This window comes from Pseudophryne corroboree, chromosome 6 (assembly GCF_028390025.1).
Source record: "Pseudophryne corroboree isolate aPseCor3 chromosome 6, aPseCor3.hap2, whole genome shotgun sequence".
In the NCBI taxonomy this organism is placed as follows: domain Eukaryota; kingdom Metazoa; phylum Chordata; class Amphibia; order Anura; family Myobatrachidae; genus Pseudophryne; species Pseudophryne corroboree.
This window is the reverse complement of record NC_086449.1, coordinates 780,970,122-780,988,766: the sequence shown is the minus strand read 5'-3', so window position 1 is coordinate 780,988,766 and position 18,645 is coordinate 780,970,122. Positions and strand designations below refer to the sequence as shown.

The 18,645-nt window shown below is 44.5% G+C and overlaps 1 protein-coding gene across 1 annotated transcript in view; it reads right to left on the bottom strand.

Annotated features, from left to right (window-relative positions):
• Positions 1–255: 255 nt before the first annotated feature.
• The window catches only part of SLC25A48 (solute carrier family 25 member 48), a 162,471-nt gene continuing 144,081 nt past the window's right edge, over positions 256–18,645 (bottom strand). The window contains exons 7-10 of the mRNA XM_063928741.1: positions 13,580–13,624; positions 6,548–6,592; positions 5,577–5,699; positions 256–1,429 (exon numbers count right to left, since the gene is read on the bottom strand). Of these exons, the coding sequence (XP_063784811.1) occupies positions 1,289–1,429; positions 5,577–5,699; positions 6,548–6,592; positions 13,580–13,624 (354 nt within the window). The 3' untranslated portion in view covers positions 256–1,288. The remainder of the gene's footprint in view (positions 1,430–5,576; positions 5,700–6,547; positions 6,593–13,579; positions 13,625–18,645) is intronic.

The window sequence follows — 18,645 nt, the reverse complement described above, 5'->3', positions numbered from 1 at the left end:
GTATGGTGCCCCTGTCGGAATCCCGTCATCGGAATTGAGACAGAGGGGATCCCGACGAGCAGTAATGCTAACCGCATACCGAAAATAAGTATGTAAGGTTATAAATGTGACTCAATTGATTTCTAGATCCCAATAATCCGGCATCCAGGATCTTTTCAACATCAATACATTAGTACACTTAAATATTTTTATTGATATGAAATATTACAAACCATTTATCTTAGACTTTGCGGTGTCTAGCCAACAAGACAAAACAGTGCAATATAAAACGTGTTTAGTATTCATAACTTAAAACATTTTAAATTATAAAAAAGTTCTCTAATAGCATAAATAGAAAAAATAAATAATTCTTTTAGGTGGTTTAGAGAGATGTAATAATAAAAAAAGGACTAGGGGTAAGCATAGAAATTACAATAATGGGTAAGTGAATCAAACTCAAAATCAGACTGTAATTGAAACACAGACCGATTCTGAAGGTGGGTGCACACTGGCCGATATATCGGCCGTTTTCTTGAACGGGCGATATATCGCGGGTCCGTCGGCCAGTGTGTACGGGCGATATGTCTGTGAACTCCGTCGATCACAGACATATCGCATCGGCCCCGCAGCACAGCCGACGTGATATATCTACAAATATATTGATGTGTGTACAGACAGTCGCCGACCGCGCGTACACATGCTATGGCAGCCGGCGGTGATTGACAGCTGAACTGGACGGGCGTGTGTACACGCCCGCCCAGTTCATGACATCAGTCCCCGACGGATCGGGCAGTGTGTATGCACAACACACTGCCCGATCCGTCCATAGATATATCTGCCAATCAATTGATCGGCAGATATATCTATCAGTGTGTACCCACCTTGAGCTTGATTCACTACCCCTAGCGATGTTCTACTTTTTTTATTGTTACATTTGTCTATTTATCTGGAGACTAAAGGCGCATACACACTTGCCGATAAAATGAACGACGTCGCTCATTTTCTCCCTTCATGGGCGACGTTGTTCACTTTCTCTGCAAGTGTGTATGCCGGCGACGACGGCCGATGCACGGCACCGCGGGTCGTTAACGACCCTCGGTGTCGGCAGTGCATGCATGCTCAATCTCGACTGTCGCCCAGTAGCTGCATGCACGGCCGGCCGCTGCGTGATGTCACTGAGCGATATGAATGGTCATATCACTCTGTGTACGGGCAGCTGCCGACTGGGCGGGGAAAAACTAGATGACGTCGCTCATAGAGCGACGTCTTCTAGTGTGTATGCAGCTTAACACTCCTGTAAGAAGCAGATTCAGACAGCGACAAGGTGGCCTTTTGCTTTTATATTCTGGTTTGCAGAGGTAATTTGTTGAAAAGCTTTCTGAACTTCATTCCAAAAGACGGTCGCATTCACGGTCGTCATATTTCTGCACTCCCCAGCGCATGACGTTAACTAAGGAAATAAAAATACAGAAGATATATTTAGAAATGAAACATTTTTGAAAAAGATTGTTGGAATTTAAAATATAGGCATATGAGCCGAGTATCCCTTTTCCCGAAATGCTTGGGATTTTTTCCCCGATTTTGGAATATTTGCATATACATGCGAAATCTTTTTTAAACACAAATTTCATTTATGTTTCATATGCACCTTCTACTAATAGCCTGAAGGCAGTGCTGCAAATATGGTTGGTGGTATGGGGCGGTACTGTGTACAGGTAAGAAATTGGCAGCCGGTATGCAGTACCGCTGGGCCGCCATCTTGCAGCCACTGTGTCCGGGAGAGGAGAGCGCAGCATGCGGCTCTCCTTTCCTGCCCTTCTCCTGCCCAGCTGTCAGTCCGGTCTCTCTTCTCTTCCATCGGCAGCAGTGGTGGTGTGTATCACAAGCAAACGCTGGTGCGTGAGCTGATCAGAGCTCACGGACTGGCAGCCAATCAGGAGCTGCTGCTGCTGGACCGCGAGCACTGATAGGCTCACAAAACGGCATTTGATTGTGATACACGCCGCTGCTTCCGCCGAAGGAAGAGAGACCAGACTGACTGCGGGGCAGGAGAGGGGCAGGAGAGGAGAGCCGCATGCAGAGCCGGCCCCATGCAGCAGCAGCAATAGTGAGTTGCACTGCTGGGGGCATATGTGTATCTGGCACTACACTACTGGGGGCATATGTGTATCTGGCACTATTAGGGGCATAATGTATGTCTATCTGACACTACACTACTGGGGCCATATGTGTATCTGGCACTATTGGGGGGCATATGTGTATCTGACACTACACTACTGGTGGCATATGTGTATCTGGCACTGTGAGGTCATATGTGTATCTGGCACTATGGGGGCATATGTGTATCTGGCACTGTGGGGCATATGTGTATCTGGCAAAGTGGGGGCACATGTGTATCTGGCAAAGTGGGGGTACATGTGTATCTGGCACCGTGGGGGCATATGTGTATCTGGCACTATTGGGGACACATGTGTATCTGGCACTGCACTATTGGTGCCATATGTGTATCTGGCACAATTGGGGGCACATGTGTATCTGGCACGGCATTATTGGGGGCAGTGTCTAGGGTACATGTGCATTGTCCTTTTGTTGCATTAGTGATGCAAATAAAATTTATATTTTGTACAAAAGTGTGGGTGAGACAATGCTTGGCTTAGTCGCAGAGTCTGTGAACACCTAGTGGGGTTATTTGGTGGATTTTAGTATAGGAATATGTGGACACATCAGTTTTGAGGCTGATGGCCTATAAGTAAATGAGATTGATGATGTAAACCATCTTATGCAAACTTTTATTTCCATTCTAAAACTACCAAGGGACATAGAGTATGTTATTATACAGCAGGGGTGGGGAACATCAGGCCCGCGGACCGTATAAGGCCCGCAAAATCATTTGGTCTGGCCCGGCCAAGGCAACCGCAAAATATAACATATTATAACAAAATATATAACAAAACATATAACGAAATATAACATCATCAAATTAATGTTTGCAGCTCTTTTGAGAATCCAAAAGGCGCACCTGCTTGGGAACAGCCAGAGGCGACCACATGAACAGCGTCTGATGTCATCGCTAGCCGCCGCAGTGGCTGACAGTGCCACCATGAGTAGTACCCTTGCTTATGCCTCATCCTGGTTCAACTTCACTGGAGTACCTCTGAGGAGATCAAACTAAAGGGGGGTACACACGGAGCGATAATCTAAGCAATCTGATTACATTGCTTAGATTTTCAGCAAGATCGCTCTGTGTGTAGCCCTAACAGCGATAGCGATGTGCAGCCCCGCGCATCGCTATCGCTGGTGCTAGATTGGCCAATCTAGTGGGTCGCTCACTTCACCCGCTGGGTGAATTGAGCGCCCCCCCCCCCCCGTCTCCCCCCGCACGCTCAACACACATCGCTCTGTACTGAGCGGCGGGAGTGATGTGTGCTGAGCGGTTTGCTCAGCACACATCTCTCCCGCATCGGGCCGTGAGTACTGGCCTTAAGGATAGGGTAAGATTAGGGTCTGTACCTTGATGGACTGTGATTAACCCAGCTTCTGAACTCCTCACGCGCATTCTCAAAATAACTGCAAACATTAATATAATGATGTATTTATATGTTATATTTTATTTTTTGCAATGTCCTATTTGTGCTTAATTTAATTTACTCACACTTTATATTGTTATTTTCTTTTACTAGCGCTCGTTATTTTATCTGATTTCTAAGGACAAAGGGGTAGCGAAGGGGCGTCTTGCTAAATGCAGGTTACACTGTAGCTATCAGTGCTGAGAGGCAGAATAGATAGGCAGATAGGATTTAATATTTGGGGCTATATTCAATTGCAGTCGGATCCTCTCCGATGGAGAGGAACCGACTGCAGCCTATTCAGTAGCGGGCCGTTTCCGCCCGTTTCCCCCTCTCACTCATCCATTTGTTTTTCGACTTGTCGGAATTTCCAACAGGGCGGAAAACTGGCACTTCAATTGAATACTGAAGTGTCAGAAAGTTCTGATCATCGGCGTAAAGTGTCGACTTTCTGCCCTGTCGGAACTTCCGACTTAAATTGAATACTGCCCTTGGTTTGAATGAATCATTTCCTCAAACATATGAGTGACTAGTAATAGAGACTATATGCATACAGTAAGCATAGAGACAGATGTACGGGGGAGGGGGGGGGAGGACGGTATCCATTCACATGGTCGACCATGTTATGGTCGACAGTCATTAGGTCGACCACTATTGGTCGACATTGACATGGTCGACATGTACACATGGTCGACACATGAAAATGGTCGACACATGAAAGGTCGACATATGAAAAGGTCGACATGAGTTTTTTAACTTTTTTTTCTTTTGGGGAACTTTTCCATACTTTACGATCCACATGGACTACGATTGGAACGGTAAAGTGTGCCGAGCGAAGCGGTAGCGGAGCGAAGGCACCATGCCCAAAGCATGGCGAGCGAAGCGAGCCATGCGAGGGGACGCGGTGCACTAATTGGGGTTCCCAGTCACTTTACGCAAAAAAACGACACCAAAAAAAGTTAAAAAACTCATGTCGACCTTTTCATATGTCGACCTTTCATGTGTCGACCACGTGTCCATGTCGACCATGTCAATGTCGACCAATAGTGGTCGACCTAATGACTGTCGACCATAACATGGTCGACCATTCATACCGGAACCGGGGAGGATGGTGAGGTATCTGGGAAAGTTTAGATAAAAGGGAGTGGTCCAGCAGTGGGATTAGCATGTGCATCAAAGTCACACGTTCACCATGTACATTTCCAGTCATTCATTGTAAATAAAAATAGAGATTATTTGGAACGCATTATTGTATCGTTCTGACCGAGATAGAAAACATTTCCTGTGCATGCAAGGCACTTGTAGAATAATTTGATTACAATACACACAATTCAATCACTTTGGATTGGATCCAAATGTTTGATAAGTAATTATTTAATTTGATGATTGGCATGTAATGTGTTTCACTGTGCTTGCTGCTTCATATATGAAACATTCCATCCTTAGTTTGAGTCATCTGGTTTAGGTTGCTTGTTCAGCTGATTACATTCGAGCAGGGCTGCCATAAAAATGATAGGACACCGGGGCCGAAAAATTAGGCACCTCCCCACTACATACACACTACCCTATAGCTCCCCCCTGCATCCCCCAAATCTTACCATTGTGAGGGGGCCTGGGTGGCAGCAGTGGGGATCAGGGGGCCAGGCCAGCTCCTGATTGGCTGCTGGTCCACAAGCTCCGATTGGCTCACAGCGGATCTATAGTCAGAATTCCGTTGTGGCTCTGTCACTCCGTGGCTGCCTTCCGGTGTGCAGGCAACTGGCCCGGCCCACCGATCCCCATTGCTGCCAACTGGGCCCTATCTCAGTCCGGGCTCAGGACTGGAGTCCCGACCACCCCCCCCCCCCTCCCCCCACCACCTCCGCCCCGATGGCGGGCCTGCATTGGAGTAATGTCAGCATCTTGTCATTTCAAAGACTGTGCTAGATAAATGACAACTTCTCCATGTTGTCACCCCCCACAGCTTGGTACACCTCCCCCTCAATGGACTAGCTATAGTTTAAAAAAATAAATAAAACAGAGATAACTTACAGCACACATTGCTGCGTATGTGGAGAAAGTTTTGTTGATAAATTTTCCAGGGTGTCCTTTTGTAATGATTCCTTTGTATTTATCAATCCCATCTTGGAAACAGGTCAGATTGCAGTTACCTTCCTAAAAAAGATTGTAAATCGTGGAACTTTGCATTACCTAAAATATACAAATCTACAATATTCCACACACAAAGAACACACAAACTGTTTTACATTAAGACAAATGGCATGTTATTATTTACTACATATGTAACTAACGTCATTTTTCACTGTAGTCAATAAAAAAAATCTTAAAAATCTACCTTGCCGCTGGTCACATGACCGCTTAACGCATTCCCCTAAAACAATGTCCTATAATATCTGCTACTAATTACAGCTACAGATAGGAACAGGGTAGCCACCAGGAAGGGACTGTGGGGACTGGTGTCTTGGGCCCTTACAGAGAGGGGGCCCCACCCCTGGCTCCTATCACCAATACCTGTGGAGCTACACCAGTCTGTAAATCAACAGCAGGCTGATTCGCAGGGACTACTTCTTAAAACCAGCCTTCCCTGCGCATCAGATCTCTGTGAACCATTCCTGAAGGTCCCCAACATTCCACCTATAGGTAACGTCAGAATGTATGGCATCACATAAGGTGGAGCAGTGCGGCACAATTTTTTTGTCAGTCCCGGGCCCCACAATTTCTGATGGCAGCCCTGGATAGGACTGCTTGTAAGGAAGGCACCCAATTCATTATATAACGTTCTGTTAGTGAATTTATTATAATATCACATCATTGGGTAAGAAGTTCCATTGTTTAACCATCATTCATAGCAAGTAACCCCTCTCTATCTTTCCCCTTTCTTCCATTCACATTTAATGATGCCATTAAAGCCATTATATTCATGTGTTTTTACATAAAAGTTTTTAAGAAAAATTAAAAAAATTTATTCACTGGGAGCCTCAATCAATACAGTACTTTCTTACCTCTGGAATTAGGAGACAGGAACATGCATCTCCACTGAAGTGTTTCTAAAATATAAAACAACAGAAACCATTGGTTTTCTAATTAACTTTTTTTTTTTTTTTTTTTGCCATTTCTTCAATTAAGATTTGTTAAGGTAAAAGAAAAGCTAAAAAAACTATACAAGGAGGTTTTTTTTTTATGTCTGGGGATTGGATTATAAACCACCCAGCATAAAAGATTTAAATGAATAATAATAATTATAATAATAGTGATAATAATATTAATAATAATTATAATAATTACTATTGATAGTACGGAAAATACGTACTATGGGGGTCATTCCGAGTTGATCGCTAGCTGAAAATGTTCGCTGCGTAGCGATGATGCCAAAAAACGGCACTTCTGCGCATGCATATGCGGCGCAATGCGCACGCGCAACGTACTTTCACATCGGTCGAAGTAGTTTCACACAGTGTCTAGCAAAGCTTTTCAGTCGCAGTGCTGGCCGCAGAGTGATTGACAGGAAGTGGGCGTTTCTGGGTGTCAACTGACCATTTTCAGGGAGTGCTTGAAAAAATGCAGGCGTGCCCGGAAAAACGCTGGCGTGGCTGGGCGCACGCAGGGCGTGTTTGTGACATCAAATCCGGAACTAAACAGTTTGAAGTGATCGCAAGCTAGGAGTAAGTCTGGAGCTACTCTGAAACTGCACAATTTTTTTTTGTAGTCGCACTGCGATCCTTTCGTTCCACTTCTGCTAAGCTAAGATACACTCCCAGAGGGCGGCAGCTTAGCGTTTCAACGGCTGCTAAAAACAGCTAGCGAGCGATCAACTCGGAATGACCCCTATATACTTAAGACATATAGGGGGTCATTCCGAGTTGATCGTAGCTGTGCTAAATTTAGCACAGCACTTCCAGAATAGCTCCCGACCATCGCAGCTTCAGCGTGCTGGCCAGGGGCTACTTGTCGCTCCCCGTCCCGCAGCGGCTGCGTGTGACGTCACGCAGTCACCGCGGACCGCCTCCCCCCCAATGGTCCGGCCACGCCTGCGTTGGGCGGACCACGCCCCCTAAACGGCGGCATAATGCCGCCATCCAGCCCCCTCCCACCCAGCGACCGCCTCTGTCTCAGAGGCGATTGCTAGGCAATGACGGCTGCCATGCCCGGCGCACTGCGGCGGCGCATGCGCACTTCTGACCCGATCGCTACGCTGCGAGAAACTACAGCAAGCAATCGGGTCGGAATGACCCCCATAGGCCCAGATTTATCAAGCTTTGGAGAGTGATAAATTGCACGGTGATAAAGTACCAACTAACCAGCTCCTAACTGTCATGTTACAAACACAACCTATAACATTTCAGTTAGGAGCTGGTTGGCTGGTACTTTATCAATGTGATATTTATCTCTCTCCATGGCTTGGTTAATCTGGGCCATTAAGTTTTAAGTAATGAGTGCTCTGGTAATGTAAGACAACATTTTCCTTCTCTAAATACAACTTTCTTTCACAAGCAGTACAAGGGGGTCATTCAGACCTTATCGCATGCTAGCTTTTTTTGCAGCGCTGCGATCAGCTCAGTACTGCGCATTCTGCAATGCGCAGGCGCGTCGCACTGGAACAAAGCGGATCGTTGCTCTGCGATAGGTTTTACGAAGAATCCATTCGCACAGCCAATCGCAAGGAGATTGTCAGGAAGAGGGCGTTTATGGGTGTCAACTGTTTTCTGGGAGTGTTTAGAAAAACGCAGGCGTGTCTAAGCGTTTGCAGGGCGGGTGTCTGGCATCAATTCCGGCCCCGGGCAGGCTGAAGTGATCGCAGCGCCTGAGTAAGTTCTGGGCAACTCAGAAACTACACAAAGTTTAGTTGTAACGCTCGGCTGCACATGCGATCGCACACTTGCGCAGCTAAAATACACTCCCCTGTAGGTGGCGACTATCTGATTGCAGGACTGCAAAAAACTGCTAGCGAGCCATCAGGTCTGAATTAGGCCCCGAGAACCAACTACATGGGGAGCTCTAATAAACTTGGTAATATCTATTAAAACGGGTGAGGGGCATATGGGTAATGGTGACATCAGTTTTATCAAAGCATTTTGCAAAAGAGCTATGACTGAAAGGCAATCAATGTGGTTATATAAGAACATCTTGGGGGTGAAAAAGGGAAAAGAAAGCCTTTAACTTGTCAAACCTAGACGTACAAGAAACGGGTGTGGATCATGGGGTCGACAGTAATTAGTTTGACAGGCATTTGGTCGATCATTGTTGGTCGACAGTGACTAGGTCGACACCTGAAATAGGTCGACATGGAAAAAGGTTGACATGAGTTTTTAATATTTTTTTTGTGTTGTTTTCTTCGTAAAGTGACGGGAACCACAATTAGTGCACCGTGTCCTCTTGCACTACTCACACTTCGAGCACAGGCACCTAATTGTGGTCACATACAGTATGATGAAATATACAAAGTGACACCCAAAAACATTTTTGGATCATCATTTCCATGTCAACCTTTTTTTTCGACCGTCGACATAATGTAAGTCGACCTTATGGGGTCGACCTAATGACTGTCTATCTAATTACTGTAGCTCTTTTATACCACACCCATCTGTCTTCTCCAGGATGTCAAAATATTTTGCACCTCAAGTTCAGCGGCCCTGTCATTTTATCAAGCCTTGGAATGAGAGAAACTGGAGAAGTTTACCAAAGCAACCAATTAGATTCTGTCATTTCAAAGACTGCTAAATGGCAGAAGGTGATTGGTTGTTTTGGGCAACTTCTGCACTTTCTCCCTCTTCAGAGTTTGAGACATCTCCCCCTTTATCAGAAAAAAACAAAACAAAAAAAGTATGAAAGCGCTGGTATTCAGTTTTAGGGGATATTTTTTATTTTATTTATATAAAGTTTTTATCCCCATAATGTGCATATACAAAGTTATTATAAAAAATAATCATAAAAACAGTTTTACATAAAAAAAATATCGATACAATTTTTCATGACCTTTATATGCTTCCTATACTTATATATATTCAAAGTCACCACGTGAGTTTGTACTAAGAAAGTGACAAACTGGTGAAAGTGAGGTTAGAAAGGAAAGCATGGTCACAGCTGCAAGATAATGATAATGGCCCTCATTCCGAGTTGTTCGCTCGCAAGCTGCTTTTAGCAGAATTGCACACGCTAAGCCGCCGCCCTCTGGGAGTGTATCTTAGCTTATCAAAATTTCGAACGAAAGATTCTCAAAATTGCGAACAGAAATTTCTTTGCAGTTTCTGAGTAGCTCGGGACTTACTCTGCCACTGCGATCAGTTCAGTCAGTTTCGTTCCTGGTTTGACGTCACAAACACACCCAGCGTTCGCCCAGACACTCCCCCGTTTCTCCAGCCACTCCCGCGTTTTTCCAGAAACGGTAGCGTTTTTTCACACACACCCATAAAACGGCCAGTTTCCGCCCAGAAACACCCACTTCCTGTCAATCACACTCCGATCACCAGAACGAAGAAAAAACCTCGTAATGCCGTGAGTAAAATTCCTAACTGCATAGCAAATTTACTTGGCGCAGTCGCAGTGCGAACATTGCGCATGCGCAATTAGCGGAAAATCGCTGCGATGCGAAGAAAATTACAGAGCGAACAACTCGGAATGACCACCAATATGTCACATTTTAGATAATTGGGCAAAATTTTAACCCCACAAAACAAATAATTCCCTTAAAGCTATTTTTGTCAATGAGTAGCTACTCTATATATATAATGTTGTAAGTATCCCTTTAAAGGGGGGTACACACAGAGAGATTTTTGCTTAATTTCTAAGCAATCTGATTAGAAATCACTCCGTGTGTATGCACCATAGTGAAAGTGATGCGCAGGCCCGCGCGCCGCTATCCTATCGCTGACTCTACATTGGCCTGTATGTAGGCACAATCTTGCTAGATCGCGAGGCTCTCATTGAGCCTTGCGGTATAGTTAGGATGGGGCTAGCACACATAGCAGTGTGTGTACAGACACCCGCTGCGATGTGTGCTAAACCCACGTCGGGTTTAGCACACATCTTGCTGAACCCGAATCGGCCGTGTGTACCCCCCTTAACTTTCATTGATATTGATAAGCTACATTATGAAACAAAAACAACTTAACAGTCTCCTCTGTAGACAACAGAATACATCACAGTGCACAGGAATAATTTTCTGCTTACAATTTAAAGCATCTCGGTTAACATAATTTTTTTTCGCTCAGTCTAACCTGTATAAATTCCCCTAAATACCAGCAGATATCAACACATATTTATTACATATAATCTACACACTCAGGGGTAAATTTACTAAGGTGGGATGTTTTTTTTTTTTTTTTTTAGAACTGGTGATGTTGCCTATAGCACCAATATCAGATTCTACTTAACATTTATCTAGCTGCTTCTAGAAGATAATAGATAGAATCTGATTGGTTGCTATGGGAAACATCACCAGTTCTAAAAAAAACCTCCCACCTCAGTAAATTTACCCCAATGGATCTGCAAATTGAACCATTACTTATGCTGGGTACACACTAAGGGGTCTGTTCATGAAGCAGTGAAAAGTGTGGAGAAATGAGCCAGTGGAGAAGATGGCCATGACAACCAATCAGCATTGAAGTAACATTTATAATTTGCATACTACTCAATTGTACGGTTCAGCTGATTAGTTGCCATTGGCAACTTCTCCACAGGCTCACTTCTCCACACTTTTCACTGTTTCATGAATAGACCCCTAAATGATGTGTGTACACAGCAGGCTCGCTAGCACTGGGACCTGGCGAGGTGCCGACATTGGCAAGTGCATACCCACTTGCCAGAGTCGGCAGCAACAGAGCGGCATGTCTGACATCCCCAGATTGAGCTGCATGTACAACCGACTGGGGATGTCGCAGGCGACCAGCAGGAGAACGCATCACTAGTGATCTAGTGGATACACTCTGGACGATAAAATGAATTTGTCGTAATGATTGGTCGTTATCGGGAAATTCGTTTGAAATGTCATCTAGTGTGTACCCAGCTTTACACACTAAGTCAAGCACATTAGATAAAAATAATTGGTGAATCCTGTAAGTTTCTACATGAACGTTTAAAAAAATATTTGTACAGTAAATGTTAATCCTGCCCTAGTAAAAGCTACAGAGAAACTGTACATCAAATATACCATATAAGATGTAAAAGTGAACACTGAATCATGCCTGCCTTTAATATATGCGGCTAAATGTAATGCCTCTGAGTCATAGCCAGATAAAGTGGGGGATGTAGGGTATACTATACCCCAGGACCCCCTTTGTCAGGGCCCCCCCAGCCAAAGCACACTGATATCACTAGCTTTCCCACTTAATGCGAGAGCCAAAATGTGAGCAGGACAGTATAAAGTGCAGGTAGAGACACAGGAGTATCAGGTTTCATGAGCTACTGATGGAGCTTTCTGACCTGAGTAGAGATAGGAGGGTGGAGAGAGCTGTAAGTGACACAGGGATCCTGGCTTCTCCTCTTCCCTGTCTGGGTGTCTGAGTCCTGTGTAAACTTTTATGCAACTAAACCATTTGGGTCTAGAGATAGAGACACACACAGAGAGTCCTCCTGAGTCCTGTCCCAGTGTGTAAGAAGTGCAAAGGCTGATAATATTCTTGCATATGACAAGATAAATCATTTCTATGTGTATTTTAAGGTTGTTTAAGTTGTCTTTGTTCCACTACAAGAAGATTTTATAAAATAGATTTATTTCAAATAGGTGGAGCTACTGTATTAACAGTACCCATGCATTATTAAACTATTACTTTAAAACTAATATACACCATTGGTTTAAATTTAATATACACGATCTATACCTCCCACCATGACCCATTCCAGGAGGGACAAAATGCTTTCTATCTGGACTTCCTTCTTAATTTATTATTGCAATCACCTGTATTGAAATATCTTTCTTATCAATTAAATAGTTCAACACAAGTGACAGCAATCATATTAAGAGGAAAGAATAGGTAGAGAGCATTTTGTCCCTCCTGGAATGGGACATGTTGGGAGGTGTGCACAATCTAATATATATCCTCCACCTTCCACCGGCGCCCTCCTGTCTTGAGTGCCCAGGTACCCCCGAGGCTTAATCCGGCCCTGCTCTGAGTTCTGGAGGTGCGGGAGTTTTGTGCAAGTTTGCCAAAAAAATTTAAGACAGCAATCATTTACAAGACAAAACCATGTTGGTTTTGCCTTGTAAATGATTGCTTCTTAAAAAAACGGGCAGACTTGCTCAAAATTCATGCACCTCCGGAACTTGGGGGCTATTACATTTAGCTGGTGGTATTTGTGTCAACATTTATTTTTAACATCTTTTATACAATAATTCTTGGACTTGGATGAACCCATGTATACAAAATATTCCTTTACTCCGGACTATACTATACTATAAAGTGCACGTCTATCTAGATCAATGGTTCCCAAACTCAGGTTTTTATGTACTAAAACATGGAGAGAGATAAAGTGGATGGAGATAAAGAACCAACCAGCTACTGTCATTTTTTCAAACACAGCCTGTAACATGGCAGTTAGGAGCTGATTGATCTGTACTTTATCTCTGTACCCTTTATATCTCTCCAAGGCTTAGTACATTGACCCCTCGGTCCTCAAGGACCCTTAACATTTCACATTTTCCAGGTCAACTGTGAATTTTTAAAATGTGACAGTTGGTGTTAGGGGACTATTAGGGGTCCTCGAGGATCTAGATGTAGAGCACACAGCCATTTTGTTTGTTGAAGCAAAAATTCAGAAAAAAAACACAGCCTATCAATTTACTAGGAACTATGACATCACTGAGGCAAAAACAAAACATAGCACAAAATGGCCTCCACCACTGTCAACAGACACTTTGATTCTTGACTCTTTCCCAGTGTCAGTTGTAACCAATTTGCTTTGATCTGTTTGATTAAAGCAAAATGTGATATTTGACACTTCAATTCTAATGTTTTTACATCTTGCAATTGAAGAAAAAAACATAAAAAGAGTATATAATTTTTCATACCATTTAGATGAGCAAAATGAGAATTACTTACATGGGTTACAGCAGACGATTCATTACATGGGCATTTTGTCGTAGTCTAAAAGAAAGAAAAAATATTTAATTTCATATATCTTACATTGGTTAAGCAACTTATATCTGCGCATGGTTTCTCTTAGAAATATAAGTTTTGTACCTTTTTAATTTCCAGCTGTATTTGTGTCACACGGTTTTTGGCTTCGTGGTAGTAACATTTACTTTCTGCTGCCACCAGCAAACAAAACAGAACAGAACACGCTATTACGTAAACCTGCATCTCTGCTTTGCAGAATGACTCCGGTGATAGCTCTCTAACATGCTTAGAACTGCTATAAATTGGCTTTATCCCACCCACAATTCCTAGGTAGAAGACGTTCCTTGAATCTTTTGGTTTTTTTGTGGAAATACGTTGCTTTTGATGGTTTTTTTTTAATCTTTCTGGAAAACATGCAAATACCTTTGCTTCAAAATGTGTTTTTGCTCTATACAAAAAGGGGAAAACCTTGTTCAGCAGAAACTTTGTGCCCACTTTTTTTGGAATGATGTATAATTTTACATAGTAATTTTAGTCATCGAAGTACAGTAGACAGTATAGAATTCTGACTAGGGAAATTTATGTGTCTCAATACGTATGCTATGGACCTGAGAAGAATTAGCATATGACTACAGGAAATGAAGCATTTGTGTATGACGTTTACTTGTGTGATTTCCACTACACTACTTATCAGACGTGTCAGCTGTTTATCATTGTCAATCATAAATGAACTTGGATTTGACATTAGTAGTTTCAGCAGAGGCGTTTCAACAGAGGAGGAGGCCCGTGTGCACCTTCAGGTGGGCCCTCTCCACTGTACCAAGCTCAGTGGCATAACTACTGCCCCCGCAGCCCTCGCGGTGGCTTGGGGGTGCCGCCACTGATTTAGCGCAGATTGACATGCGGACGAGCGTCCGCATGTCAATCTGCTGTCTCCTCTCACTAACGTGCGCCTCTCCTGTGTCCCTCCTGGGTCTCCGGCGGGTCTAATAAATTAAGTGCCGTTCGTGAGCTCTGATTGGCTCACGAACCGGCACTTCCATTAATAGACCCGCCGGAGACCCAGGAGGGACACAGGAGAGGCGCGCGCTGTGCCCTCCATGTCTCTCCATCACAAAACAGCGGGGGAGCGCGGGGCGGGGGGGGGGATTTAACTGGCACTGGGGGAGCATATTCGGGGGAGGGGGAGCATATGTGGCACTGAGGGGGCATATGTGGCACTGGGGGCATGTGAGTACCTGGCACTGTGGGGGAATAACCGGCACTGGGGGCATATGTGGCACTGGGGGGGTATATGTGTACCTGACACATGGGGGGGCTATATTTGGCACTGGGGGCATGTGAGTACCCGGCACTGTGGGGGAATATCTGGCACTGGGGGCATATGTGGCACTGGGGGGGTATATGTGTACCAGGCACATTGGGGGGGCTATATTTGGCACTGGGGGCATGTGAGTACCTGGTACTGTGGGGAATATCTGGCACTGGGGGCATATGTGGCACTGGGGGGGTATATGTGTACCTGGCACATGGGGGGGGCTATATTTGGCACTGGGGGCATGTGAGTACCTGGCAATGTGGGGAATATCTGGCACTGGGGCGGGGGTATATGTGTACCTGGCACATGGGGGGGGGGTATATTTGGCACTGGGGGCATGTGAGTACCTGGCACTGTGGGGGAATATCTGGCACTGGGGGCATATGTGGCACAGGGGGGGTTTATGTGTACCTGGCACATGGGGGGGCTATATTTGGCACTGGGGGCATGTGAGTACCTGGCACTGTGGGGGATAATCTGGCACTGGGGGCATATGTGGCACTGGGGGGGTATATGTGTACCAGGCACATGGGGGGGGCTATATTTGGCACTGGGGGCATGTGAGTACCTGGCACTGTGGGGGCATATGTGGCACTGGGAGCACAGCCCTAGCAACAAGCACTACCCCCTAGCAACGACACCCAGTGCATGAAACCCCTGGCAATGAGCATGACACCCAGTGCATGAAACCCCTGGCAACAAGCATGACACCCTGAGCATGAAAACCCCTGGCACCGTGCATGGAACCAAGAGCATGAAACCCCTGGCAATGAGCAGGTAATTTAAAAGTAATTAGAATCCTTACTGTAGGACTTAATGTGTAATGGGCATTACGGTGTGTGGCATAATGTATCACGGACATTGCGGTGTGTGGCATAATGTGTCAGGCATTACGGTGTGTTGTATACTATATCACGGGCATTGTGGTATGTGGTATCATGTATCAGGGTCATTGCAGTGTGTGTCATAATGTGTCACAGCCTTGTATGTGCTAAAATGTATCAGGGGCATTGCAGTGTGGCATAATGTATCACAGACATTGCGGTGTGTGTCATAATGTGTCAGGCATTACGGTGTGTTGTATACTATATCACGGGCATTGTGGTATGTGGTATAATGTCTCAGGGTCATTACAGTGTGTGTCATAATGTATCACAGGCATTGTATGTGCTATAATGTATCAGGGGCATTGCAGTGTGTGGCATAATGTATCACGGACATTGCAGTGTGTGTCATAATGTGTCACAGACATTGTATGTGCTATAATGTATCAGGGGCATTGCAGTGTGTAGCATAATGTATAACGGGCATTGCGATTCCTGTCATAATGTGTCACAGGCATTACGGTGTGTGGCATAATGTGTCGGGGGCATTACGGTGTGTGCATATATTGTGTCATGTGCATTATTGTGTGTGGCATAATGTCTTAGGGCCATTGCAGTATGTGGCATAATGTATACTGGGCATTACTATAAGGAGGAAAAATGACAAATAATGTAAGGGGCATGAATCAGGATTATTTTTCTTTCCTGTGGTGGCTAACGTCTGGGCGTGCAGGTTGCAAAACTGGGGTATATGGTAGTCTTTTCCTGCAATGCCACGCCCCTTTATGTGAAACCACGCCCATTTCAACGAAGCCCTAGGGGCAGTGCGCGCCGTAGGCGTGCAAAAAACATATAGGGGCGTGGTTTCATGGGGAAGGGGCGTGGTCACAAAATAATACCAATTCATACTGCACAGTAATCTCCATTATTAAAATTACGATGCACAATAGCGCCACTACACCAGGTAGAGCCCCTTTCACACATTACAGCAGACAAGTCCCCCTTTTACACATTACGGCAGACAGCGTGCTCTTTTTACACATTACGGAAGACAGCGTCCCCCTTTTTACACATTACGGCAGACAGCGTCCCCCTTTTTACACATTACAGGCAGACAGCATCCCCCTTTTTACACATTACAGGCAGACAGCATCCCACTTTTTACACATTACAGCAGCCAGTCCCCCTTTTTACACATTGCGGCAGACAGCGCCTCCTTTTTACACATTACGGAAGACAGCGTGCCCTTTTTACACATTACGGCAGACAGCGTCCCCCTTTTTACACATTACAGTGGACAGCGTCCCCTTTTACACATTACGGCAGACAGTTTCCCTTTTTACACATTGCGGCAGACAGCGTTCCTTTTTTACACATTACGGCAGACAGCGCCTCATTTTTACACATTACGGCAGACAGCGTCCCCCTTTTTACACATTACAGCAGCCAGTCCACCTTTTTACACATTACGGCAGACAGCGCCTCCTTTTTTCACATTACGACAGACAGAATAGATAGATAGATAGTTAGATAGATAAATAGACAGACTGTCCGACGTCGCTGTGAATGCTGGGATGAGGGAAGCGCATCCCAGCATTCACAGTAGCGCCGGGCAGCCAATGCGAAAGGAGAGGGGCTGCTGCAGCGGCGCCACTACCAATTACATAGCGCTGCTACGGCTCCAGTCCCCCTCCCTCCTCCTCCCCTGCCTCAGGCGCTGCTGCTCTCCTCTCCTGCCTCCGGCTTCTCCAGCGCGGCGCATCCAGCACAGCAGAGGCAGCTTATAATGAGTCAATTTGACTCATTACAAGCCGCTGGCCGTTGCGCCCTCAGTGCCACTGCGCTGTGTGTCAGGCACACCTGGAACACACGTAGTTACGGCGCTGGTGCCTGTATAGCTCCACTGAAGCTGAAAAGGCTGTTGCTGGGTATTCATTGCTAGGGGCCGTATTGTTATCGTCATAGTGTAAGTGGTATAGTGACCAGTTTACTGCTGCTTGTTAAATACTGAAAGGAGGATATAACCCCTTTAGCGCTTGCTAAAGGAATGTCTCTTTGTTAAATAGGGCCCTGTATATTAATTAGAATACATGCTGGACCCTTTTGTTTAAAGAGAATTGGAAAATATTTCTTGAAATATTTTAACCCGCATGTTATGTTTGATTATTGCAGAATGTGTAACTTTATTTGAGAATTATGACAAAATAATAGTGAATGAAGTTATGGACAGAGGTGTGTCAAATTGTATTCCCATTGTGTTATTTGAGTGTTTGTAAAGAGCTTTATGTTATGTGTGTACTCTTCTTTACACTAGCATTGCACACCTCTGACACTAACATTTTTAAAATTGCAGAGATTCCCAAAAGTCTGGTTGTGGGACATTTTAAGCCAATTTCTTACAATTTGTGAATACATATATGTAAATTATATGCAAATACAGAGTTAATGCCATTTATTTAATAAAGTAAATGGAAATATTTTACATATATTTTATTAGAGATTTAAAATCCACGTCACGCCTGTGAAATAAAATAACTGCTCAAGTTTGCTGCCTTCTTGAGATACAAAGGGGATCCAGAATCCCTTCAGTATGGATAACAGAAAGATAAGTTATTTCATAGGCGCCGGTGTGCTGGTAGACTTGATGTAAGAGTCTTTCTGGATATAAATAATCCAGATAATACATAGAAATAGTATATTCCTTATTAGCATTTTATTCCTCCTATATTGGAGTAGATGGTATTACATAAAAGTAGTTGGAGCTTACAATAACAGAAATGACACGTTTCGCAGGTTGCAGCCTGCTTCATCAGAGAGGAAACTTCCAAATGTTATTTCATGAGTACAAGTAGATGACCTACAATGGTCCGCTACTTGTATTCTGTCACACAGTATCATTAATAGAG